Source organism: Kryptolebias marmoratus, linkage group LG13 (genome assembly GCF_001649575.2).
Source record: "Kryptolebias marmoratus isolate JLee-2015 linkage group LG13, ASM164957v2, whole genome shotgun sequence".
Taxonomy (NCBI): domain Eukaryota; kingdom Metazoa; phylum Chordata; class Actinopteri; order Cyprinodontiformes; family Rivulidae; genus Kryptolebias; species Kryptolebias marmoratus.
The window spans coordinates 24,889,744-24,917,076 of record NC_051442.1 but is presented as its reverse complement, the minus strand read 5'-3'; the positions used below and the strand labels follow the sequence as shown (position 1 = coordinate 24,917,076).

At 39.5% G+C, this 27,333-nt stretch overlaps 2 protein-coding genes across 2 annotated transcripts; both read left to right on the top strand.

Moving 5' to 3' along the window:
* Positions 1 to 4,204: 4,204 nt before the first annotated feature.
* On the top strand, positions 4,205 to 14,746 carry LOC108249513 (cytotoxic and regulatory T cell molecule). Its single transcript, XM_017438948.3, has 11 exons — positions 4,205 to 4,291; positions 6,052 to 6,192; positions 8,031 to 8,183; positions 8,274 to 8,393; positions 9,286 to 9,444; positions 9,790 to 9,996; positions 11,312 to 11,368; positions 12,015 to 12,068; positions 12,185 to 12,331; positions 12,951 to 13,037; positions 13,987 to 14,746. The coding sequence occupies exons 1-11, from the start codon at positions 4,246 to 4,248 to the stop codon at positions 14,133 to 14,135; spliced, it is 1,320 nt and encodes a 439-aa protein (XP_017294437.1). The 5' UTR covers positions 4,205 to 4,245; the 3' UTR covers positions 14,136 to 14,746.
* Positions 14,747 to 20,058: 5,312 nt separating this feature from the next.
* On the top strand, positions 20,059 to 24,513 carry hspa8 (heat shock protein 8). Its single transcript, XM_017438950.3, has 9 exons — positions 20,059 to 20,203; positions 21,475 to 21,685; positions 21,773 to 21,978; positions 22,117 to 22,269; positions 22,347 to 22,902; positions 23,007 to 23,209; positions 23,551 to 23,749; positions 23,832 to 24,064; positions 24,139 to 24,513. The coding sequence occupies exons 2-9, from the start codon at positions 21,481 to 21,483 to the stop codon at positions 24,322 to 24,324; spliced, it is 1,941 nt and encodes a 646-aa protein (XP_017294439.1). The 5' UTR covers positions 20,059 to 20,203; positions 21,475 to 21,480; the 3' UTR covers positions 24,325 to 24,513.
* The last annotated feature ends 2,820 nt before the right edge of the window (positions 24,514 to 27,333 follow it).

The window sequence follows — 27,333 nt, the reverse complement described above, 5'->3', positions numbered from 1 at the left end:
GGCCGAGACAACGTCCCACCTGCCAACATCTCAGTGGGGGTCGGCCGAGACAACGTCCCACCTGCCAACATCTCAGTGGAGGTCGGACGAGACGACGTCCCACCTGCCAACATCTCCGTGGGGGTCGGCCGTGATGACGCTCTACTGTCCTGTGTCTCCATGGGGGTTTGCTGTGACAACGACGCCTCACAATCCCGTGTCTCGGAAGGGATCGGCGTTGACGACGACGACGTCTCCGCTTTGTCTCGCTGAGGGTCCGGATGGGCGCCTCGCTCTGCTCCGCTCCGCCGAGGGTCTGGATGGATGCCTCGCTCCGCTCTGCCACACCGAGGGTCCAGGGGGACGCCTTCCTCCGCTCTGCCATGCCAAGGGTCCAGGGGGACGCCTCGCTCCGCTCTGCTCCGTCGAGGGTCCGGATGGACCTCTCGCTCCGTTCTGCTCTGTCGAGGGTCCGGATGAACGTCTCGCTCCGCTCCGCTCCGTCGAGGGTCCGGATGGACGCCTCGCTCTGCTCTGCTCCGCCGAGGGCCAGGATGGACGCCTCACTCCGTTCCATCACGCCGTGGGCCGGCATCTCGCTCAGCTCCGCTAAGTCGAGGGGTCCACGCCTGCTTGGCTCTCGCTTGCTTGGTCCACGTCAGCCGGGCTCTCGTCTGTTCCGCCGTGGACGGCGCCCAGGCCGCCCTCCAGAACTTTTGCTCCACGGAGGACGGTGTCTGGGCCGTCCTCCTGAACTCTGGCTCCGCCGAGGACGGCACCCGGGCCACCCGACGGAACTTCTCCCGTTACGGTGGTTTATTTTTTGTGTAGTTTTTGTGTATTTTCCCCAGTCTTTCTGGTCGGTTTTTGTTAAGTACTCTTCGCTTGTTTTTTAGTTTTTTGCCCACCATCCTGTGTTTTTCTTTTTACCCCCCACCACCCTCCCGTGCTAGGTTTTGTTTTGGTTTAGGGACGTCCCTTAAGAGGGGGGTACTGTCGGGATTTGTTTTTTTTTTTTTTTTTAGTTTGTTGTTTTTGTTTCCGTTGGTGTTATTTATTTTTATTCTGTTATCTTGTTAGTTTGGTTTGAGTTCCTTCTGCCTCGTGTCTGTGTTTGTTTCCTGTCATCACTCATGCCTCCTCAGTCATTCACTTATCTGTTTACTTGCCACGCCCATCTCCACCTGTCAGCTATTATTATCATTCACCTGTTCCCACTTACCTCATCATCCTCTGTGCTTTTATACCTTGTTAATTCCCCCATCACGCTGTCGGATCATTGTTTCTTCCATGCTAGTCCTGTGTTCTCCCGTGTCTCTGGTTTTGGTTTTGTTCTTGTTCTGCTGCCCCGTCAGCTTTTTGTTTTCGTTTAAATAAATCAGTTTTTCTTTAGTTCTGGGTAATGAGTCTGCTTTCTGGGTTTGCCTCCGTCTCCGTCGAGCATGACAGTTGTGCTTTCAACTGTGGGCCATACAGACTCTGATGACCCAAGCATTTCCCCTCATCAGTCTCTGACAAGGTCTCACCTCAGCATCCTTGACAGGGCTATTTCAGAAATAGAAAATAGATTTTCATGGGAAAATGTTGATCTAATGAAAGCCATATCCAGCCTTGCACCCAAATCTAGTACATTTCTAGACTTAACCCTGCTGGAACCACTGGCTGCACTGGCTGGCTTTGTGACAGATAATGAGAATCTCAAAAATGAAATTCTTGTGGCAAAACAGATGTTGCTGAAGAAATGTCCCAATGAAAAAAATCTGTCCACTGTGCGTAAACACTTACAGGAGTACAAGGAGGCCTTTCCAGATTTGCATAAATTGTATGTAACAGCCCAGATAACTGGTGTCTCTTCAGCATCATGTGAGAGTTCCGTCTCTACATTGTCCCGGATCCTAACCCCTTACCGTCGCACTATGTTACATCAGAGAAAAAGGAATTTGGTGATCTTGGCCCTCGAGAAGACCATTACTAACCTGGACATGGATGGATTTGTGAGAGTTTTTGCACAGCAAAACAGAAGACTGATGTTGTAGATGGCAGTGAGTAGAAAGTAGACTGCACTGGCAAGAAAGACGATATTTGAATTTCTAACCAAAAGAAAAAACATTCATCCCACCCCCCAAAAAACAAGAAAAGAACAAAAAAACGTGTTGTTTATCTATAATGTGTTTCTGATTCTGTCTGAGAACATTTTTGGAGTTTTTTTTATTGTTGTGTTCTTTCATTACTTTAACTTCTGTGTGGTTATTGTTATTAGGTTCAAAAAAGCTTAAGATGCATAATTGCCATCCAATAAGACAAATGTTATGTTGATTGTTCAATCTTGGATGAAGAATATCTTCATTTTCTTTCTTATTATTTGTTATTACTTTCTGTTTCCCCCCTGAGGGATTGCCACCTTAATGTGGTCGGTGGGGTTGCGTGCCTCAGGGACCAGCAGGAGCTTTGCTTCAGGTGGGACACCCAAGCTGGGCAGATGTTAGGGTAGAGGCCTGACGAAGCGTAATCCATGTTTGTGGAGTTGGACGGAGTTTAATTTATGTCTTTTTTTTTCATTTTTGATTTTATTCACTCAAAGAAATATAAATAGTTAATATAACAAAAAAAAGCTGAAATCCCTAATTAATCTGGTTCCTCTTCAATTGCATCTCATTCACTTGCTCACCTGAAACTCCCGCTGTCACCATGTTTTAATACGCGCAATGTGACTGGCAGAAAATGTCCAGGTAGGAAAGAGGGAGTGACTAGTGATGCATTTGTAGCCTGTCAGATAAACAACACTCCCAGTGAATTAGATGTCAAAAGCTTATTATTTGAACGACAATATTAGTCAATGGTAACTTGCGATAGAACCATTATACCCATTATAAATTGAGAAACTCAAGATCGTGTATACTCCATACATCTCTCAGCCCTACATCGAAGCATATAACATGTACAGATGAAGATGCCCCCTTCACTTTTCCACCTGCCCCCCCCATGTAACCATGACTAGAACCGGCCCTGGATGTTAGTGCCTATGTGGGTAATGACAGTGTAACCTGGAGGGTGTGATTGGGTTCAAACATCAGGTTGTCCACAAGTGAACATGGCACCAATGCATCACTAGTCACTCCCTCTTTCCGACCAAGTGGGAGGAGTTTGGCGAGCTCTCCCTTAGAGATAGGGTGAGAAGTTCAGTCATGTGGGAGAGACTCAGATTAGAGGCACAGCTCCTCCACATCAAGAGGCACCAGTTGAGGTGGATTGAGCATCTGGTAAGGATGCCCCCAGGCATTTTTCTAAGGGGAGGTGTTGTCCATCTGGGAGGAGACCCTGGGGAAGACCCAGGACATGCTGAAGAGATTATGTCTCTCAGCTGGTCTGGGTACACCTGTGGAAAGAGATATCTGGGCCTGCCTGCTCAAACTGTTACCTTGCAACCCAAAAGGCAAAGGTGGATGATAATGTTTTTGTGTTTGTGTATCTGCCTATTACTAAAATGTCTCCTGAACTACTGAACAAATTTTAATAGACCTTCAGAAAGTAATCATTGGATATACATCTACAACTGCTTAACTTATGGAGTCAATCCAGTTTAAGATGGCCCCGACAACTAACTATGTTAGAAAACAAAAAATGTCTTTAACTCAGTTTTACATAAGTCCTACAGCTCTGCCATTTCTCAACTTGAGATGGTCTTAGTACAAAACCCTGGTATGAAAGGTGGCGGGCGACATCCATTCTTTCAAGGAAGGATATGTCTATAATTATAGTTACCTTCCTGAGGTGGGGTGATGCAGGAGGTGTTTCTCAGCAGAAAACTTTGAAGTCTGCTCTCATATTTCTCTGTCAGCTTTCCACAGTAGGTGGATGTGCATCTGTTAATGTGTCTGTTTAATATTCCAACCTTTGTGAAACACTGAATGGACATTTAGTATGTTAACTCCGTCTTTGATTCTGAAACACATTTTAGGTTGTTTCTGTTTGGATTGGACATGGTAGAAGTCAGTAGAAGAGTAGAAAGTAATCGGTGTAGATGATAACACCTTTGTTTTGACCGATTTGTAATTCATGGTCAGTTTGTAATGTAATCACATTATGTGTTTATTCTCAACTACTGACATCTACACTGACCGTAGGTTTCACATGAGAACTGTTAGAATCTGAAAGTCTGGGGAAACCACAGTAGTGTGATGTCACGGAAGTTCCCCCTTCGAAGTACAAATAAAACAAGTGATGAGGAAGAAACATAGAGTTAAAGTGTGAAAGGCAGTGATCGAAATGGAAATACAGCTGCAGTTCATTGTCTTCTTGCTGCTCATACCAGGTGAGTCCTTCATTTTTAATACTTTTTCCTCTGCCAGAGTATGTTGTGAAAAGTATATAATGTTGTTTTTTTGTTACAGTATGTGGTAAGATATTAAAAAACTTCTGATCCTTCTGACAAATCAGATGGTTTCAGTTTTTATCTTATTTTTATTGAAGGAATTGTTCATCTGTTTGAGTTCATAGTTTTAAATTGAGATTTTTGTCTGTTTTATAAGTGTTATAAAGTGTTAGTTCATCTCATCTTTGTTTTGGATGATCATATCTCCATGTGTCATTACAGTTAATTAGTACAGTTCATTTGGACAGTAGCTGGGTTTGTCTTTTTGCTACTTTATGCAGTTGAAGATTATGTTCTTACTTTAACATATTTACATGAAAACAAACAACATGTATTTATTCATGTGTTGAAAACTTAATTTAGTATTTACTGTAAAAATAATAAATAATGTATTTTTCAATACACTGTGCCGACAGTTAAGTTTGTAGAAAACATTTCAAATCACTGTGTCTAAACATCTGATTGTACTTCTGGTGTTTTAGTATAAGTACACACATTAAACGTATCATTTCATTAAAGTAAAGTATCTCACAACTAAGGCTGGTTTTGTGTATTATCATACTTCCTATCATGTTGTATCGGTCTTTCTGGGGAAATTTTATGAAAAATTTTAGTGCTAAATAACTTTGCTGAAAAAGGTGAAAATGAGTTGAATAATGTTAGCTGAAGTATTTAAGGAAAAAGAAGAAACATAAAGAGCAGAAGAACAGAAAACTGAAAGAATGAAAAAGCATAAAGAGACAGATAAAGGACACAGAAGAAGAAGACACAAAAGGACAAATGAAGAGACATAAAGTGACAGAAAAGGACACGTGGAGACAGGAAGGGTTACAAATGACATAATGAGATAAAAGGGGCACATAAATACACAAGAAAGCATCAGGAGACAGTTTTTGAAGGATCTGAAGAGATCTTAATGAATTTCAGTGAACCAAATGTAAATATAGTTAATATAGTTAATTGTTTCAGAATGTATAAGTTACTGTAATACATTGTTAGAGAACATTTTTAATGACAAGATGATTAAACTTCCTTAATACAAAGTTGTTTTTCTCTGCCAACCCAGTGAATATCTTTCACTTCCTGTAACACTTAGTGTAACACACTGCTGAAGACTGGAACATTTATCAAACAGCAGATTTCTCTTCAGTCAGAATTATCTTACTGTTTTCTCTACATCTCTGTGCTAAACCTAACAAATGGAAAGGCTGATCTGTGAGAATTCTTGACGACCTCCTAAACCTACTCTGGTGGTGTCATTGGGCCCCCACATATTTGTTTTCCAAACACCTTGTCATTGTCCCCCCACAGGAAAGAAAAAGCACCGAAGCCCCCGTTAGCAGCCTACAGACAACTATATTTTCTCTGACACCCCACTTACTTTCTCTTTTAGCGTGAAAGCAGAGACCACACTATTTCCTGTCACAGTAGAAACCCATGCTATGTTTAACGGGGGCTGCTTCTGTTGGAGCTCCAGCACAAGTTTTTAAATGTCACACACCCTCTAACAGTCGAACAGGAAGAAGACATGTAAGGCCAAAGATGAGTCAACGGTTTCACACTGGTCAGCTCAGCGTGAAGTGAGAGGGAGGGCAAGGAAACAAGCTTCCATTCAGCTGAACTTCAAACTAGAATGATACATTTACTGTTAACATATTTTTCAAGTTTGTAAGTAAAATGTCCTCTTTATTTAATTGCAGTTTCCCTTGGCATGCGGCAGCGTGTGACTGTGATGAAAGGTGAAACGGTGATCTTAAACTGCTCTGTTACCAATCCTCACCAGACCCATGTAGAATGGAAAAACCCAGAGGGACAGATTATGTTCTTCAATAAAAATAAAGGTAAATATGGCATGTCTTATGCATTACTAATAGCTGCAGAACACGGTCAGTAAAAGTGTCTCACTGGACTCACTGTTTGAGAAAAGCTGGCAAATCAAAAAGACAAGAAAATAGGTACATTTTCTGTTGCAGTCTCTACTAAATTTGAAGCGTTTGTGACCAAGCAACCAGCGAGCCACACAGCCACCTTTTGCATTGCCAACTTGTGAAAATGATGGGTTCTTTTTGTGTGCACTGCTTGTAAAATTATTCTAGGCTGTGCACATGATTTTGTTGCCTGCCTCCACCCACACTGTGCCCACCTTGGCAGCTGCCCCAAGGTTAGGATTTAATCTGCTGAAGTACACTTTAAAAATAAGGACAGGTATATTTGGAGCAGTTTTTAATAACAATAACTCTGCAACTATTTTAAAATAATTTTGTTGCACAATGTTTTTGAATATGCTGAAAATGAGAGCAACAGGGCTGTGACACAAGGAAACTGAGAACCACAGCAAACGTTTCAAAACATTTTGGAGACTATCTTGCGAATGTCATTTGCCAACTAGTCTGCAGCAGTAAGATTCTACCCTAAAGGGGTAGTCTGGTCATTTCTGAAGAGATGTTCTGTTGTCTACTTTCAGAAGTTAGTACCTCATTAGCCATGGCATTAGTCACAGAGCACAGAGAATCATGAAAGACGGCAGACTAGGTTAATGGTTAGCCAATGAGGACTCGTTTACATAATTGGTCTGTCTTTTAAACCAATTCTCTCAGAAACAAACAGGCCAGTGTGAACGAAAGCAAAAAGTAACATTAAAGATTTACACTTTTGCTTGACACCATTTGTTTAGTTTGCTTGCTGTTATGTCAACCAATGAACAACCATGTTGTTACACAAATGTATGTGTACTGAGGCTGGATGCATCAGTCTGTTCAGTCCAAAGGTTTATTCAGCTCCTACCAGACTGACACACTCAGCAGCCTTAGCACACATGTCCATGTTGTCTGGTTGAGGAAACAGCAGCAAACTAAACAAATGGTGTCAAGCAAAAGTGTAGAGGTTTGATGTTACTTATTGTAGCTTTCTTTCACACTGGTGTGCCGTTTTTGAGAAAGAGTTGTTGTATATGCATGAATATGGCGTCAAATTTACACCAACAGTCCACCATGAGCGTGTATTACGTTGGCCACCTTTCTGCTCTCCCCGCCCCGTGCTGGCTTCCACAGCTAACTCACCTCTGTGTGGAGCTAACACAGCTCAGTCGAAACATGCATGTTTCTGTGCTGAATTCAGAAACATTTACTCCCCAAACTCCAACTCAGCTGTGTTAGCTCCACACAGAGATGAGTTAGCTGTGGAAGCCAGCACCAACAAGGGTCACGGGGCGGGGATAGCGGAAAGGTGGCCAATCATATGCAGGTTAATATTTCTGTGCTGTTTTTCTCCACGTGTAGTGGTGGGGGGACCCAAAGGTTCAGCCGAGCACAGGAGTAGACCCACGAGCGAGCAGACTCATGTTTGCCTGTTGATTTTGTGCCCTGCAGTAGAGTAGAGCTCATAGTTACTGACTTGTGCGTGCGTGGGATGTCCAATGCACGTGTGGAGAGTAATACGCTCGAGGTGGACTTTTAATGTAAATTTCATGCCATTCCTGAAAAACAGTAAAAACCTTGCCCTCATTTGGCTAGCCTGGATGAAGACTTCTGCCCTTTTCTTCCTAATCCATGCTCTATGGCTGATGTCACAACTGAGACTGAGAACTACTTCACACAACATCACAACGAAAAGATCAGCTTATTTCTTCAAGCAGGCATGTGAACCTGAAGCATTTAATGTCTTTTTTGTTTGTTTCTAGCATTAAAAGACAAGCGGTACAGCATCATCAAACTGTCTCAGTCAGAATTCTCCATCAGTATTTCCAGCATCACCTTTAAAGATGGAGGCAATTACACCTGCTCACAATACCACCAGAATCCAATAGAAACGATAGTGGAGGTGACGGTGTTAGGTATGTGTAAAATAACAAACCTCTAACATGTCTCCCTGCAGTACAGATCACGTTTTATGAGGTGAAATAATGTTTGCACTTTATTTAAAGGTTTTCCCACAATGTCGGTGGCAAAACATGATGGTAAAAATGTTATAAAATGCAGCGCGGAGGGGAACAACTCCCCCCCACAGATCTCCTGGGAATTGGATCATGAACCGGAATTTCTTGGTAAGTTTCCTAAATCATCAAAAAACCTTAGAAAATAGTGAAAGGTTGCATCTGTAATTTATTTTATTTACATGTATAAATATGCAATACAGTACATGTACAGTTGGAATAAGAAGTTTGAGAATGATGAATGGACAGGATGTCTGTAATTTATTTTATTCGTTTTTCACAATAGACTGATTGTACAGCATACATAAATATATATATTTAAACCTTTAACCAGGAAAGAAATCCTGGCCAAGCCTGGAAGCAGCACAAAAACAGTTAAAACATTAAAACAGAAAAGGTGACTCCGAGCCTGATGCTCCCAGCAGCAGCTAACAGTGTGTGTCTGCACCCTCTCAGCTCATTATGACAGAAAACTGGCCTCATTGTGGACCGACACTACAGGGTTCCAGTGGTTTCCAGTTCATGGCAAAACTTGAGCCTTTTGGTGAACTGAACCAATTTTTGCTCTTTCTTAAATTTATTTTCCCATCATTGTGAGTATTGATACGAGCAAAGAAAAAACCCACCTGCAGTCAGTCATGATCACTACAAGAACTATAAGGCCTTGTTAGGTTAACTGTCTGCACCATTCATTAAAAGACGTGAGGGTTATATTATATATTGTTTTGATCCTGTAGAAATTAGAAAAATTCCACAATAAATTCAAACCAGTTTTTAGAAATCACCGAGGTTCTGAGTTGTATAACCATTCCATCCTGGTAAAAAATAAATAAAAACAGTTTAAAGAAATCAAAGACAGTGTGAAACTAACATTCAGTGGATAGAAATGTGTATAAGTGTCTCTGCTCATATTGGTGGATCTGTGGAGTATAAATTAAGATACTAACATAAATGTTGTTTGTTTTTATTAGCTGTTGCTAATGATAACTGTTCTAATCCACAGGTCAAGGTCTGAACTTTTACCAAGTAAATAAAAAATACATCTCCAAGGAGTTCTTGCAAGTTTATCCTGTGAAGAACAGAGTCACTGTGAAATGCATTGTTCGCCACCCGAGACTGCACATGCGGACTTTAATACATTTTGTTAAAATCGAACCAGCGAGTGAGTACATTTTATTCCCACTTCAACAGCGTCAGCTCCTACTTTAAGTGTCTGTGTTGAATATGTTCTGGCTGGCCATGGTATAAACCAAAACCTGTTCCTTTGAAAATACTTCTGCAATAAAAGGTGATAGTTTGGTTGAGTCATCAGAAAACAAGGAAAGTTTTATTTGTACCATCACATTGTCCACAGCACCTCACAGCTGCCACGTGTACTTTCCTCTTTCTGTGGCTTGTAAATCACCTGGTTTCCTGTCTGAGATAGAAACATTTTTTAGATTTTTCAAATGCCACTGAAGTTTTTCTGAACTGATCAGTAATGACATAAATATCTTTTCTGTTGCAGCACACGAACCCACCTCCACCATCCCACCCAGGCTAGCCACAGTTGATCCTCACGGATCCACAGAAGACCTCGGTTTGACTTCCAGCTGGCCCAGCTCAGCAAAGCCCACAGCTTTTACCAGCAATCCGACACTTTCCGCCACTGAACTCAAGGACAACAAAACAGGAATCCCGCTTACATCCACAGACTCACATCCCAACACTACAGGTTAGTGACATTATCTTCATTTAAAGCTTATTCACCACCATAACATTTTTTAAACCCGGTCCTAATAAATACTATATGTAGAGATCTGACACAAAGCACTTCTTATCTCCTGCTGCCAAAGGTGAAAGGGTGACAATGTTTTTGTTTGTGTCTGGGTTTATGTTTTGTAGCATTAGAAAGATGTCATGAAGCAACTGGCAGATTTCAGTGAAACTCTTAGAAAGTAATCTGGATGCACCTGGTCAGCTGATTGAGTTTTGGATTCAACCCAATTTAAAATGGCAGTAATTCATTTGATTTATTATTGTTTTTCAGGCTTATAAACATTGTTTTTAAAAGATATACTGATGTGAAAGAACGTTGCATTAGCTAATATAAACCCTGTACATGTTTGCATGTCACTGTTTAGTTTGTGGCTGTTCATGTTACTACATGAACACGGCCTGTGTGCTGAGCATGAACAGAACACGGTCTGTGTGCTGAGCGTGAACAGGCCGTGTTCATGTCGATGGAGCTGAGGCTGCTGCTGAATGCATCAGAGGATCTAATCAGTCCGAACTGTCCTCCTGCCAGCAGCCTCAGCACCATCAGCAGAAACATGGTGTCTGCTCAGCACAAACTCATGTAACAAACTAAACAAACCATGTCGTACAAACATGGAGAGATTTATGTGGCGTTCTTTTCCATCTTTTTTGAGAAAGACTTGTTTTATAAGCCTGAAAAACACTAAAGAACCTGCCCCTTGTTTGGGGAGCCATTAACCGAGCCTCTGTGCTCTGACAAGATGACGGTTCTGTCCCTTTAAAAAAATAAAACATTTTCACAGTAAATAATGATTAAGAATAAATCATAAATTATGGCTAAGCTCTTTTAGTTCATCTTTTAATTGGGACCCAGTAGAATAAGAGTGTAACATATATAACAAACCTGGGTTTCATGATGCAGACTGTAACTAAACCTCAGTCGTGGTTCTGATGCCACAAGATCCGGTTCTAGACATGCTCAGAGTGAAACTGTGTCATGAATTGTCACAGCGTGAAGGTGGAAATATTACCTCGGTGTAGATTTAATCTAACCTGATTTATCATCAAACATTTGAACTTGAATCTGTAAAAATATCTGTTAGCATCTTCTGATTTCATCCGTTTAACACCAATAATTTAACAGCAACAAATCATTTTTATTTTAATGCATAAAATGTATTTATTGTTGCATACTGCCAATATGTTTAAACATTTCGGTTTTCTTCTTTTAAAAATATGCAGTCATTTTGCTTTATCGCTTGTTATTGTTTCTTGTTTTCTGTAATATTCAGGTTTACTAAATTCAACTTGGAACAAAGAAAGCATCCATCAGACAACAAATACTACAGGTATGGCAGCCATTTTACACCAATAACAAATTATTTAATGTGGAAAACCATTTTTTTAAATATGCGTCTACTGCCACCTAGTGGTGGTTCTGTGCAGTTCTTACAGATTTCTCAGAAAAGTGTTCTCTGCAGTGGAAATATTGTTTTTTAGTTAAATATCTCATCAACCACTGGACGGGTTTTAGATATTCCTCTACAACTGAACACAATTCAATTCAAGATGGCCACCACAGCCATAAAAAACAAAAGAATTGGCTATAACAGTCAATTCTACAGATGTTTTGCTAAAACGTGTCATGTTAGTATCTGAGAATCATTTATAACACGTAGTCCAAGTGCTGCTCATTGTGAAAGATTCTTGCTTCAAACTTCCGCATTAACTTTTGGAGTCAACCCTGTTTGAATGTTAGCAAAATATCACATGAACCACTGGTTGGATTTTAATGAAGCTTTCAGCAAATAATCCCTGGCTCTACTTCTACAGCTGATTAAGTTTTGGATTCAACCAGTAAATTTTACAGATACTGTGATGCTCTCAGTAAAATGGTTATCATTATGTCTGAATGTGAGTAAAAACTGATCCCTCACAGTTAAAAGGAAGAGTCTGCTGTCTGAGTCATAGTTTTCTACCTGCATTTTCTTACAGATGAGACAACACAGGATATTACCTTCTATAACACTACGGGGAGAAACCTAACAGGTAAACACTTCAGTTTTAATAGGCATGGTCTTAAAATATTATAAAAATATACAGAAGTCAAATCTGCTGCAGCTTTTGAAAGTGTGAGTAAAGTGTGCTGTTCTGTTTGTCTTTAGAGATCTCTGGCTTAGATCAACAAATAGGTGCTGAAAGAAATTCCCATTTACTGGTCCTCCTGGTGACATCACTTATCTTTGGGCTTCTGGTGGTGGTGATTTTCTTTGCCATTAAGCTGAGGAGGGCACACCTGGCCTGGAAGAGAGGCAAGCATTTCCTTTGTGCAAACACACTCAGATTAAAGCTGCTCTTTACACACATCAACTTCAGTGATCCTGAGTCCTGAATAAATGCTAGAACTGTTAAAACAAACACAACAGAGGCTAAAATGAGCAAAAAAGCTCAAAGCAGCAGAACTGCTAAAATGAAATAAACCCATAGACAATAAACTAACTTTCAACTCATAGTTGAAAGTTAGTTTAAACAGGAGATAAAAGCAGGGAAACAGATGCTAACATTAGAAAAGATGTGACAATTTATTTCAAAGTTAATGCAGAAACTAAATTCTGCACAACAGTAGCTAAAATGATCATATCCAACATCCTGTAAGTTCCCCTGACTGTATCTTAAAGCTAAAAGAAGCAAAACAGTAGAGAAAAGCTAGACAATAACAAAATGATATCTAAAAACAAACAAACAAACAAAAAAGTTATCCGATAGATAAAAGTAGTAAACGATGACAACAATAGAGCAAGTGTGCAGAAAGTTGAGTCAGCAAAATTCTGCTTTTATTTTGGATTCTTATATCCACTAACACATTCTTCTCACATTTCTATATGCTTTCTATTCATGTTGAAAAATATCTTACAGTTTTCATTATTACAGAAAATGAAGAATCTGATCCGTCGGAGGAGAGCAGTAAATCTAAATCCAGCCAGGAGGACAAGAACTCCCAGGGCCACAGGAGAAGAGGTACAGCTGCTTTCAGATGGATTTGTTTTATTGAAAACCTTGAACAGTGAAGACCATTATCCTGCATATATGTATGTTTGAAATTAGACCGAAACGTTGGGCTTGATCAATAACAGTGAGCTGGAGCAAACCCAGCCCTGATCGGAGCCCTGCGACTCAAACAGACTTCACAGTGGAAACATCGTTCAAACACAGAAACGTTGGACTTTGATTTTGGTATCTTATGTTTTATTTTGACAATTGTAGTTTAAGTTCTGTGATTTTTCCACAGAATGTTTAACTGACAGTGGATTTTATTTTGAATAGTAAAAAATGATCAAATCTTCTGCAAACAAGCTCTTCTCACTCTGACCACTCTTTGTGGAACATATAAAAGTTATCCATCAAAGCACAGGTGTTTTACCTTCTTCACCCAGGGGGTCTGTCACAGAGCCAAGCTTCGACACACTCAGTTAGTTAGCTGAAATGTTCCTCTTCAAAAGTAGAAGTGAAGAGGCTTTTTAGCAGGTGTGTGGTAACCATAGTAACCATAATTAACATTTCTTCTGTTCTTGGTTCGGTTCATGCATGAAAATGTAGGCAGGTTTTCTGAGATTAGATTAGTAGAAATGTTGGAATTTTAAACATTAGCTGCACAAACATCATTAACGATCCAGTTCATTATTATTATTGATACGTTCTCAGAATGTATTTTAGCAATGTATTTTATAGCAAGAATAAAACTTCAGATCAGAGCTTCAGATGCCATGATGCTTATTCATCAACCAGAACATTAAATAACATCTAAGCCCACATTTTCAAAAAGAAAGAAAATCAGTTTGTTTGTCTGATTTTAATCATTAAATCTTTATAATCTGGTTCCATTTTTAATGATTTAAATTGGGGCTGGGCTCAGAAACAGCTTTCTGCAATAAATGCTGACTCATGAACCATTCTGTCTTTTCCACAGGCCTGTTCAGCACAGCATTCACACAGTATGTGGTGGAGGAACCAACAGGAATAACATCTGTTGTCAACACAAATGCACTGGCACCAAAGGAGCAGATGTCTTCCTCCCAAACTCCGGTCAAATGTGACATAAAGGAGACATCACTTTAACAACAGTTAGCAGCGTGGCTGAGCCTGTATGCTGCACCTGTAGCACAGTCTGCAGGACAAACTGTACACTCATTCATTATTTACTGTAAGTCAGACATTTTCTAATGCTTTGTAAAATTGACACTGTAATTGTTTTTCTGTTTTTTCCTGTATGTTTTTTGCAATCTAACTTCTTCTGCTGTCCCAGAAACACGTCTCTGTTAAAGTCACAGCAGGTTTGTCTAAACCTAACATTAGAACTATGTTAATAAAAGAGAAGAAAAGTTGGAATAAAATAATAACACTGATCTTTACCAGACAGCCCCCTGGACATCTGACCCTGCTGCTGCTGGCCGGGCTGATCCTGACCTTATTGTGAATTAATAACAATATAAATGTGGGTCAGATCTGCAGAGTTTAATCCTTCAGAGAGAGTATTTACCTGTTAGCTTGTTTTTCTTCTTTGCCTTTAGCTAGTGTTCTGCTTTTTATTTTAAAAACTGAGGTATGCACAGAAAAATGTACAGCATCAATAATGTATAAATTTACTCATGTTTAGAATTCTTACAAGTAAATGTTATTTTGCTAGTAATACTATTTGTTATGTAAATAAAACTTTATTTTTTACTTCACTTGTCTTCTGTGGTTTATTAAGTTCTGTTCAAATTACAATTTCTTTGTGCATGGTTTCTATAAAGTAGATAAATAAAGAAAGTATACTAATTAGGATACTCATTAGAAGATCCATGCAATGTGCTCATTAATCTGCTTCCATCAATTTAGTTCAAACAAATAATAAACTAAGTGATAAATGTCTGAGACATCTCTGCTAGACTTCACTTCCTTCTCCTGAAACAGCTGAAAGCGCAGACATGAACAATCGATCTGCACGTGGCTCCTGCTCCTTCCTGGTTATTGACCAATAGGAGAGGAGCTGGACCAAGAAGACAGCCTCCTAATTTGCATATTGAGGCAGAAATGCACACGGTAGAGGAAGAAGAGGAGACGAGGAAATGACAAAAGAACAAACGCTTGTTTAAGGAAAAAGCAAAATATAAACATTACTTGACGAAAACTCATATATTTCTGCATTTAGTTTTGATTATGTGGCTTTCGGTCCTCCTCTGTCCTCTGTCCGTTCAGCCACTCTGGAAGTCCCAGAACAGCGAGGCTTTGATTGGCTGCCGTTATTTATGATTGGCAGGTGGGCCATCCAATGATGGTCCAGATCAGCCTCAGCAGCACAGGCAGGCCAACTTCCAGTGTTTTCCACAGCAACATTCTGGAAACATGGTGTTCTATAGATGGTACAGAGGAGTATCCTGTATCTTTTAACACTGCATTAAGTTTATTTATTTTATATACTCATCTAGTGTTGACCTAGAAAAACACTGTGAAGGTTATTTTTTCCATTTTGTAAATTTCTCTCACTATATGCGCCCATTCTTGAGCGGTTGCTTCTTTCTGTATCGTTCACTTTTTTGTAATTGCCTTCTTTCCCGCTGCTACGAGTATATCCCAAAGGTATCCATCTATTGATTGCATTGTGTGGGTTTTGTTTTTGTCTTATTCAATCTCATATCTATAGAATATATGTCATTGGACTTAACTGTATATTTTCATCCTCATCTCGGAATTTTAGGATAATTTTTGAATTATTTTATCACTTTTTTCCTTTTTTATCTAAAGCTTATTTACTGTTTGGTGTACCTCTCAAACCTTTCCCATTCCCAACCTGTGACCAATCATTAAAACCCATGTCTTCAGCATCTTCTTCCTGAGTTGCCATTCTAGTCCAGTCACAAACAAGCTAATGCTCAATAACAAATCAAAAAGTTTGATCAACTGCTGTCAAGTCTTGACGTCCCTTGTTTCAACTCTCTGCTGTCAGCAGCTGATCAGCTGATTGTCTGCACCTGCTCGACTGACTGCAGGTTTTCCTTAGTTTTCCAATGTTCAAGTGCATGTCCATGTTTCATTTTTGCCTCATTGACTCTGCCTCTGGTGATGGTTGATCGAGGCCTTGTTGAAGCTTTGACACTTGATCCAAAAAGTGTTCCATTTTCTCGAAGCTTCAATAACACAAAGCTTGAGTAGGACATCTAGTGGTTAATAAAATGAAGTACAATTGAGATGTGTTCATCACTACTGCCAATTTGCATGTTACAGTGTTCTTATTTGGCATGTCTGTACCCCTATAAACACCTTAGTTTTTGGTACAAAATATTTGAATGGGGCTGATACATTCATGAGATGTGCTCTTTTAATGCAGACTGGTGTGATTTTCACATGAGACTGGTGCAAATACATTTTATTGTGGTTTTTGGCAAAGTATATTTGAGGTTCATTGGTAAAGAAGTTCAAAGATGTGTGGGTAAAGGAGTGCTAAATGGTTCACAAAAAAAACACTGAACCAGTCAGGTTGTTCATACGAGGCCTGAAACACTCAACTGGTTTAGACATTCCTCAAGTTCTTTGAATGTCAGGGGTCACATGACCAAACCATGCCTCGGCACAGTGGTTCATAATGTTTGTTTCATGAGCTATCGAGTGTGTGTTGGAGTCTCAGGTGTCAGAGGACCATCACTATCTGTCTCCTGCCTCCGCCTTGTCTGACCAAGTTAAATACCAAGTGATTGACTAAGTTTGTGTTTCCTCAACTTGATCTGGAAAATGGCAAAGAATTCTGGCTACTTGAAGCAAAGAAATTTCCTATTCAAAGAAGATCTTTCTGTGGAAGACATGAGAAAAGGAGCTATGGCCATTAATTCAACGAGCCCGCAAGGATAAGAAGATCACCTACTTTGGAGGAGGACGAGCTTTTGTGGACGGCAAGGAAATGGAATAACTGTAACGTCGGGTCCCACTCAACTTGGTATGAAGGAAACGTTCTACTTTGTTCTCAGTTAAGTTCGAGGAAAAATCTCACATTCATCTTGTTTATTAATTCTTATGTTGAAGTTCTTCTCAGTTAATGCTCATGGACTGAGGGATATCACTAAGAGAAAAGTTTTATTTCTATTTGCAAAGAACTTTGGTGCTAATTTTTGTTTGCCTCAGGAGACTCATTCCCTTGATAGTGACTATAAACTTTGGAAAGCTCAGTGGGGAGAAGACTTGTGGATGGCACATAGAAGTCACCATGCAGCAGGAATATTAACTTTGAAACACAAATTTAATTTATAAATTTAATAAATAAATTTAAATTTATTTATTACACACGATAATTCAGTTTTTCTTACTGGTGTCATTTATGGCTTTGACAATGTTAAGGAAAATGTCAGGCTGTTTGAAACATTAAACTCCAGTATTGATGCTCTTGTTAAAGAATTTAATTTTAATTTGAGGAGGTGATTTCAGCATCACTGAATAAAGAGGTTGACTGTTGGCCTAGCACGCAAAAAATGAATTCTTTGATTGTTGACTTTATGAATGAGAGAGGCTTAATAGATATCTGGAGGGTAAACAATCCAAACACTTTTTACAGATCATTGTATGAATCTAGACTTTCTCCTGAGGAACTTGAATATTTCTTTAACTCGTTACATGGCACAGAAATAATTGGCGATGAAAACAAAATGTTATGTGACTCTCTAACCACACCTCATGAAATCAAGTCTTTAATCAAATAAATCCCCAGGTACAGATGGACTGACATCAGAATTGTGTTAGATGTTCTCAGAAGAACTCACTCCTTTTTTACATCATGTATTCATTGAAAGCTTCAGTAACAAAAGACTTCCTCCGTCATTAGCTCAAAGTTTAATTACACTAATCCCAAAACCTCAGAAAGATGCATTAATTCTGGATAATCGGCATCTCATTTCTTTCCTTAACACTGATTATAAAACTGTAGCCATATGTTTGGCATTAAAACTTAAAAAAGTCCTTAATCATATTATAGAGGAATCTCAGAACTGCTTTATGGCTGGAAGGTATATTATTGATAACATAAGGTTGGTTCTTGATATCTTAGACTATCCTGAATTGGTTTTGATAACTGTTTTATTTTATTTTTAGATTTTCAAAAAGCACATGAATCCATTTTGAATTTTTCAGGGCTGCCCTGTATCACTATTTTTTATTTCTTCTCCCTATGCAAATCTTAGCAAGCCTTTTTTAAGAATAAGGATCTAAAAGGCCCCTCAATTTCAGAAAAAAAACTATTTTACTGAGTCAGCTAGCTGATGATACAACTTTGTTCTTACAAGACAAGTCTCAACTTGATATTGCACTTAAACTCTTAGTTAAATTCTCAGCAGCCTCTGGTCTGAAACTGAACTTATCTAAATGTGAGCTTCTTCCAATCAAAAATTGTAATGAGCCCTCTTTATTGAGAATTCCTGTGAAGTCTGTAGTTAAGTGCCTTGGAGTCACTATAGTTAAAGATCAACTAGCAAGAACAAACAAAACCTTTGATCTAATTCTGCCCTCTTTTCAACAGAGATTTAATTTATGGCTACAAAGAGACGTGACTGTAACTGGTCAGAACTGAAGGTCTTTCTCGTCTTGTCTATGCTAGCCCAGCCCTGGACGTCCTTAACAGCATCTGCACAAAAAAATCATCAAATGCTTTTTGATTTTATTTGGAAAAAAGCCTCATCTTATTAGGAAAAATGTTCTGATCAGTAAACTCAGTTCAGGTGGTTTCAGTGTTTTGGACTTTAATACTCTGCACTCTGCCTTCAAAGTGAAATGGATCCAAAGATTTCTGAAAAATCCAAATTCAATGTGGCTCTGGATCTCTGCACATATATTTAAATCCTTGGGGGGCTAGACTTTTTCTTAAGATACAACTACAAAATAGAAAACCTTCCTGTAAAATTACCTAACTTCCATAAACAACTACTTTTATGCTGAACATTGGTTTATAAACATAACTTTTCCCCTCATAACTGTCTTATTTGGAATAACCAAGATATTTGCTATAAGCGTAAATCAATATTCTTAAGAACTGGGTGGATTGTGACATATTATTTGTAAAACAATTGTTTAACAAGGATGGACAAATGTTAAATTATGGTGAATTTCTCTCTGAAAATAACATCCCTGTAACACCTAAATAATCCCAGCAGGTTTAAAATTCCTCATATCTGCTGCTGATAGAGCTTATGTCCGACATCCTCTATTTTCAGGGTTATTTAAACATTTAAACAGTCCCTTTCCTTAGTATTTAAACCGGAAATAAACATATTAGTGAAATAATTCAAAGGAATACTATTAGTAAACCTGCTTCAATTTATTTTTGGAACAATCTGTATTCTGGTATTGATTTGGAACAGATGTGGTCGTTGCCAATTAAATTCTTTGTCTCAAATAAGGACTGGGAGGTGTCTCTTAAAATTTTACACAGATATTATCCTGTAAATACAGTACTGGTTAAATATATTCCAAATATTGATCCTCTTTGTTCCTTTTGACATCTTGAAAATTACCCCACCTTTTCTGGGACTGCGCTTTTAGTAAAACATTTTAGTGTGACTTTAACATGTTCTGCAATAGAAAACTTGATATACTTGTTATGTTGAATGTTAAACATGTCTTCTTTTGTGTTTCTAATATTAGAATATCTGAAATAGAATATGTCATTAACTTTCTTATCCTGTTGGATAAATTCCACATACATGACAGCAAATTTGCTAAACACAAGCCCAACCTGACTGTTTTCAGAGCCTATCTGAGCTGGTTTTTGGACTCTTTAAAACTGTGCACTAACTCTAAAGCTATGAAACTTAAAGCCTTATGTGGTGAATTTGATTTGTAACCTTTATTTGTCTCAGGAATTCTTTTGTATTTGTTGCTTTCTCACCTCGACTATATTACCAACACTGTCTATGGATGTATATTGCTTAGTTGTAAATAAAGTTGTTGTTTTTTTTAACGTAGGATGTGTCGTCAGTAATGACGTCATCAAATGTGTTATGTCTGATTGGTAGTTTTCCAAAGACTGAGCGCTGATTGGCCGCTGTGCCGGCGATATATAAACCGTTCCGACAGGCGGTAGTTCTTTCACTCTCCTCGTCTCAGCCGAGCTCTTTGTTCGTCCCGGGTGTCCTTTTTGTTCTTCTTATTCAGTCATCCTCAAACCCGTAAGTTGATGGACTTTTTCCTTTATTAATACGTTTATAGTAAGAGGGGTTCAACTTCTTATTCTCAATGTCATCGTTGAGCGTCTTGCTCGTTTTAATAGCAGCGCGGTAAGAAATGGATTTGAGCATAAATTCCTGATCTTGTTGAGAAGTTATAGTTGGTTCGTGTTTAATCGTGAACAGTTAGCTTCTCAGCGTACGTTAGCATCATTCTGTGACGGTTAACAGCTCGGTGGGGTGTGGGGATTCTCAGACCTTCGAGAATGTTCTAGAACGGTGGCGGTCAGGTTTCCTGCGATGAACACACTTCCGGTTGAATTAAACCGCCCCCAATTCATTAAAAATGTTTTAAATTGTAGGTGAGGCGGTGGATTTTATGTTACGAATACATATATGTATAGTTTTTATTTCTTTTTTTAAACTAAAGCGGCTTGGTAAATCTAACGCCATGATGAGCCTTTTGTGTCACGTGGCCACAAAAGACGCCATGTTCTTTCAGGAGGTGCATTTCGACTGTAGCCTGCCACGGATTACTATCCCCAGGAAACTACCGGTGTTAGAAACCCTCCCTGACAACTCTTAGAGCTTTTAAAGAATAAAAGTTTATGGAATATGGCGTTGGTTGATCAGCAGAGGTGAAGAAGTCATTTTAAGATTTTGTAGCTGTAGGGGGAAAAAATTAAAGCTATGCCTGTTTAAACGAGTTACAGTATTAGTAATTATGAAACCCCTAATACTGCAGAAGGGTTTTAAAGACCTTTTCAGGAAATGTTGAGGCTGTCAAAGAACAAATGATTTAATTTTGCTGATCGGAGTTTATATTTTCCCCCTTTGTAAATGACCCTATGGCCAAGGTGGAGGTTTGCGTTGTTCGTTATGTAATTGCACCCTGTAAGTGGTTGTGTCATGGAACAGTCTGTAAATGCAGGGGTGAAAAGCTAATTTGCTGCTACAGAATTGATGCAACAGTGCCACCAAGTGGGAGCACCAGAAGATTGCAGGACATTTAATCATGGCAAAACTAAGGCAAACATGACTTGTAAAACATTACAGAGGCACTCCTGCTGGTAAACTATTTGCATTCATTCCTCTATTCCGGTGTTTTTGTTTTCTTTTTGCATAAAGAACTAAACTGCTCATGCTTGAAATGGCTTGTTTGACTAGTTGCTGCCTAAATGTACTTGGAAGGTTTATAAAATGTTGGATTTTTTTCTGCGATGTTGCGTTTAACAAATGTGTCCCCACTCTTTTTTTTTATTTTTATTTTATAGGAAACCATGTCCAAGGGACCAGCAGTTGGAATTGATCTAGGCACCACCTATTCCTGTGTTGGAGTGTTTCAGCATGGCAAGGTTGAAATCATTGCTAATGACCAGGGCAACAGAACCACACCCAGCTACGTGGCCTTCACAGATACAGAGAGGCTTATTGGTGATGCAGCCAAAAACCAGGTTGCCATGAACCCCACCAACACAGTCTTTGGTACGGAGGCTTCAGTATTGTAATGAGTTCTGTCTGGTAAAGATTGACAGAGCTTTTCTAAAACGTAGTTTCTCCTTTATCTTACAGATGCCAAACGACTGATCGGTCGCAGGTTTGATGATCCCGTTGTTCAGTCAGATATGAAGCACTGGCCTTTTAATGTCATCAATGACAGCAGTCGCCCGAAGGTTCAAGTTGAATACAAAGGTGAATCTAAGACCTTCTACCCAGAGGAGATCTCTTCCATGGTGCTGACTAAGATGAAAGAAATTGCTGAAGCCTATCTCGGAAAAGTAAGCTTTCTATTTCCAAGACTTTGTAATGGCTAAAAAGTGTCTGTCTACAAAATGTGTGTGTGTATATATGTATATATATATATATATATATATATATATATATATATATATTTTTTTTTTTTTATACCATTTCAGACTGTCAACAATGCTGTAATCACAGTACCTGCCTACTTCAACGACTCTCAGCGTCAGGCCACAAAGGATGCTGGGACCATTTCTGGCCTCAATGTTCTCCGTATCATCAATGAACCAACTGCAGCTGCTATTGCTTATGGCTTGGACAAGAAGGTCAGTGGTTAGGAACAGCTTTTTCTAAGTGTGACCAGTTTACAGGACGAAACTAAAATCCTTGGTTTTAATTTCAGGTTGGCTCAGAACGAAATGTTCTCATCTTTGATCTTGGTGGTGGCACTTTTGATGTGTCCATCTTGACCATTGAAGATGGGATCTTTGAAGTAAAGTCCACTGCTGGTGATACTCATCTTGGTGGAGAGGACTTTGACAACCGCATGGTTAACCACTTCATTGCAGAGTTCAAACGCAAGTACAAGAAGGACATCAGTGACAACAAGAGGGCCGTTCGTCGTCTGCGCACTGCTTGTGAAAGGGCAAAGCGCACCCTGTCTTCCAGCACCCAGGCCAGCATTGAAATCGACTCTCTCTATGAGGGAGTAGACTTCTACACTTCCATCACCAGGGCTCGATTTGAGGAGCTCAACGCTGACCTCTTCCGTGGTACCCTGGACCCTGTTGAAAAATCCCTTCGTGACGCCAAAATGGACAAAGGCCAGATTCATGACATTGTCCTGGTTGGTGGCTCCACCCGTATTCCAAAAATCCAGAAACTTCTCCAGGACTTCTTTAATGGAAAGGAGCTGAATAAGAGCATCAATCCAGATGAAGCTGTGGCGTACGGAGCAGGTGAAGGCCAAAAGATTTAACACTAAAAATACTTTAATTGCATTTGTAGTTACTGAAAAGTCCTTTCGGGTCTAATTTTGACTTTTGGTCTGTTTCCTTCCCAGCTGTCCAAGCTGCCATTCTGTCAGGTGACAAATCTGAGAATGTGCAGGACTTGCTGCTGCTTGATGTCACACCTCTGTCTTTGGGCATTGAGACTGCTGGAGGGGTCATGACAGTCCTGATTAAACGAAACACTACCATTCCTACCAAGCAGACCCAGACCTTCACTACTTACTCTGACAACCAGCCTGGTGTGCTCATCCAGGTGTGTACTGTCATTGTCCTAACCTCTTACAGTTCTCTTATTCCTTGTAGTTTCTGACACGATCTCACTGAGTGATAAATCTTTGGATGTAATGTTTAAGGTGGAGTCTGTTTTGCAGTATTTTTGTTTAGTTAAACTTTTGCAACTTGCCGTTTTTGTGTGTGTGTGTGTGTGCACAGCTAGCAGAACTATTATGCAAGCTGTGCACATAACACCTGCTGGAGAACCCTCCTGAAATGACTCTTGGTTGCCAGGAGTTGCAGTCCAGTGAAATGGATCCTACCTTGCTGGCTAAGCAAGGCAGCTCTGTCAGTAGTAGTCACTGTGCGCTCTTCTTACAGGTTTACGAGGGTGAACGTGCCATGACAAAAGACAACAATCTGCTGGGCAAGTTTGAACTGACTGGGATTCCTCCTGCTCCCCGTGGCGTTCCCCAGATCGAGGTGACATTTGACATTGATGCTAACGGCATCATGAATGTGTCTGCTGTTGACAAGAGCACGGGCAAGGAAAACAAGATCACAATTACTAATGACAAGGGTAAGTTTTGGGTCTGATTTTGAGCACCGTTCCAAAGATCTGCCTCCTTTCGTGACCCGTTTCAAACTTGTTTTGCTCCCAGGTCGCCTTAGCAAGGAGGACATTGAACGCATGGTTCAGGAAGCTGAGAAGTACAAGGCAGAGGATGATGTCCAACGTGACAAAGTGTCTGCAAAGAACGGGCTGGAGTCGTATGCCTTTAACATGAAGTCCACTGTGGAAGACGAGAAGCTTGCTGGAAAGATCAGTGATGATGATAAGCAGAAGATCTCAGACAAATGTAACGAAATCATTGGCTGGCTGGACAAAAACCAGGTAAGTAATGTGTAGTGTTTTAAAATTGGTTCCCCAGACTACAGTAAACTAACAAATGTTTGTATTTGTTTAAGACTGCTGAGAAGGATGAGTACGAGCATCAGCAGAAGGAACTGGAGAAGGTGTGTAACCCCATCATCACCAAGCTGTACCAGAGTGCCGGTGGGATGCCAGAAGGCATGCCTGGTGGCTTCCCTGGTGCTGGTGGTGCTGCCCCTGGTGGTGGATCCTCTGGACCCACCATCGAGGAGGTGGACTAAACCTCCTGGGATGTTCCCTAAGGAAGAAGCCCTCTTACAAAAAACTTAAGAGTGTAATTTAAACCAAGTAAAATGGGGATCATATTAAATGCATCTTGTGACTCATCAGGGAACATGTCTGCAGAGCTAAGATCTTGGTATGTTTGCTGTATTTGATATGAGATTTGACAATAAATCTTCAAACCCTCATTTTAGTCCTTCCTTTCAGCACTTCGTGTTCAAGTGACAACATTTGTTTAGAAATGTGAAGAATAAAAGCTAACTGGAACCTTAAAATACACATCAGATAACTAAAGCTTTATGCTTTTCTGAAAAATATGAACTAATGATTCCAAAGGTTACACTGGTACAACCTCATGTTGGTTTGAACCAGAAAGTTACAGTAAACTAAAGTAGCTGGAGGTGAAACGGATACTAAAGTAAAAGTACAGTTCCTGAGAAATTTTACTTAAGTACAGGTAAAGTTATTTGTCTACTGTGGTGCACAAAGGGTGAGGACTTTATTTTTTCTCAATTAAACAAAGATGAGTAAAAGGACTTTTTAATCTCTCTAAATGTTTATGCATATTGAATAATCTGTAATTCAGGCCATCACACGATGCTCAACTTGTTCAATACAATTTGTTGAACTAAAGAATTGATACGATTCTTGCTCACAGACGCCTAAGAAAGCATAAATGTGACGTGAAGGCTATGAATATATCTTAAACTTGTATGAAGTGTATGCTTTTAAATTTAATGTTCTTAATTCGTGCTCAGTGGCTTACCAGAGGCCACTGGACATTTCAGCTCCAGTATAGAAATGAAACTGAAACACATATACATTCAGTTTGATCTGCTGTGGTAACAGTTTAAACATTCTTAGTCAAAAAGCGTACAATTAGAAATTTTTATATTATTCAGTGATACAATGTTTCCATTTGATCCAACCTAATTTCTTTTTTAAATTACCACTTTGCACCAGAAGCTGCAGTTAGATGAGAGTAAGACTAAGTCTGTTCCATCAGACTTTACCTTTAAGACTTCATTTTAACATGCAGTAGTGCAGTTTGTCCAGCAGATGGCACCAAATCTGTACTGATGGTAATGGTGCTGAAGACAAAACCACCAACAACAACCTTTGTTTGTGATTAAAAACAGAATTTAAAATGTTGATTCTACAAATTCTAGAAAAGCCTATCGTTCTTTACAGGATGGCATATTGCCCTCCACCTTTCATCACAGAGTTTTAAACAAAGATCATCTTTTGATAAGAGAAATTAACATATTAGATGTCAAATCATTCATAGAGAAATATCAAATACCCTTTCTCACTTATATTCCATATAAAACAAACAGAAATATAAAGTGAACGTTAAAGACACATCATTCAGCATTCATTTCTTCTAATTAGTCTTTGACCTCACTGTGCCTGACCTTGATTAGTTTTCCTGTTAAACGGGACTGTGTGCTGCTAATTAATTCACATTAGACAAATAAGAGTGGTGCTTTGACAAAATGGTAACAGCTATCAAACCTTTTACTTTTCAATAGCACAGGGATGAGAAGAATAACTGCCCTTCATTCACTGGCGTCAATAAAAGGGTGTTATTAATTTAATAAGAAATAGGCATTCATAGTATTTTTGTTCAAATGTTTTTCTCATTTATGCATCGTTTTAGGGGAAATGATATTTTTGTTTTGTTAGTGTAATTATAATAAGTGTGATCACCTGTGGCCCATTACTGAGGATTACTGTCAGGGACTATAGTGTTCACAGCTGTAGTGAGGACTCTTAAGTCTAATTTTGTTTTGTTGTCGACTCGATCATTTATTTCCTTTAGACACTGACAGATAATCATTTCCCTCCAAACAGAAAGAGATCATCTTCCATCAACCCTTGTGATTCAGACAAACAGGCAGGCGTTTGCTCTGACTACCACACCCTTATCTGATATCAATTCATGGGCTACGTACCTTTAAAAGTCTACACACTAAAACCTAAAACAGAGTTTAAAACAACCCACTCAGCAGTGTTAGGTTGCTGCTTTTTCATACATTTAGTTTTAATTAGTTCTTTTAGGCTTAAAATGGTTCCACTGTGATGGATACTGCCGCAGCCTGGCTAGTTGGGTGGGTGGGTGTGCAGGCGGGACTTTTGTATTGAGGGTAAAGCCCCATGTCCATAGTGGGGCTGTCTCCAAAAATACAAAGTAGGAGCTCCCAAAAAACAAAAAATCTGACAATTTAGCTACAGTTCTGAACAAAAGCTTCATTTATGTTGATGGTTTGACCCAGTGAACTGGGTGAAGTTTGTTTCACCCAAAAATGAGGTAAGATGACTTATTTAAGAGAACAAACCAAAATCTGGCTTATAAGATACTTGCGACTATCAGTGCCTGATTATGTAATAAAATGAGGGAAAGAAATCAGATGTAATTTTTTCTATATAAGAGCAGGCAAAGGTTTCACTAACAGTATGTGTTTAGTTGGTGTAAAAGATGTTGCAATGTGGCACAATGTGTCTCAAAAAAGTAGAAACACAAATTTCCTCACTAGGCAGGCAGCTATGGTTACAACCTGAGTTGGTGCTGCCTAGCAGCTGTTACAGAACAAACCAGCCACCAGGGAGCACAATGTGTTGTGCTGGACCCAAGCCTGGGTAAATGGTGAGGGTTGTGTCAGAAAGGACTTCTGCCAAGACTAACATGTGAGTTCATCCATGCAACACCACACCAGCTACCTGCTGGCGAAGGTAGGGAGCTGGTGGACATGGTGCACAGGAGGAAGGTAGAAGTTTTATGCCAAGAAAGAGCACCATGGATGCCATCTTTGCTTTGAAGATGTTGATGGAGAAGTACAGAGAGGATCAGAAAGAACTTCATTGTGTCTTTGTGGATTTAGAAAAACCATACAACAGGAGGAGCTGTGGTTGTATGAGGACAGCTGGAGTGGCAGAGAAGTATGTTAGACTGGTACAGGACAGTGGTGAGGACAGCAGGACATGGGTGAGGACTGCAGGACATGTAT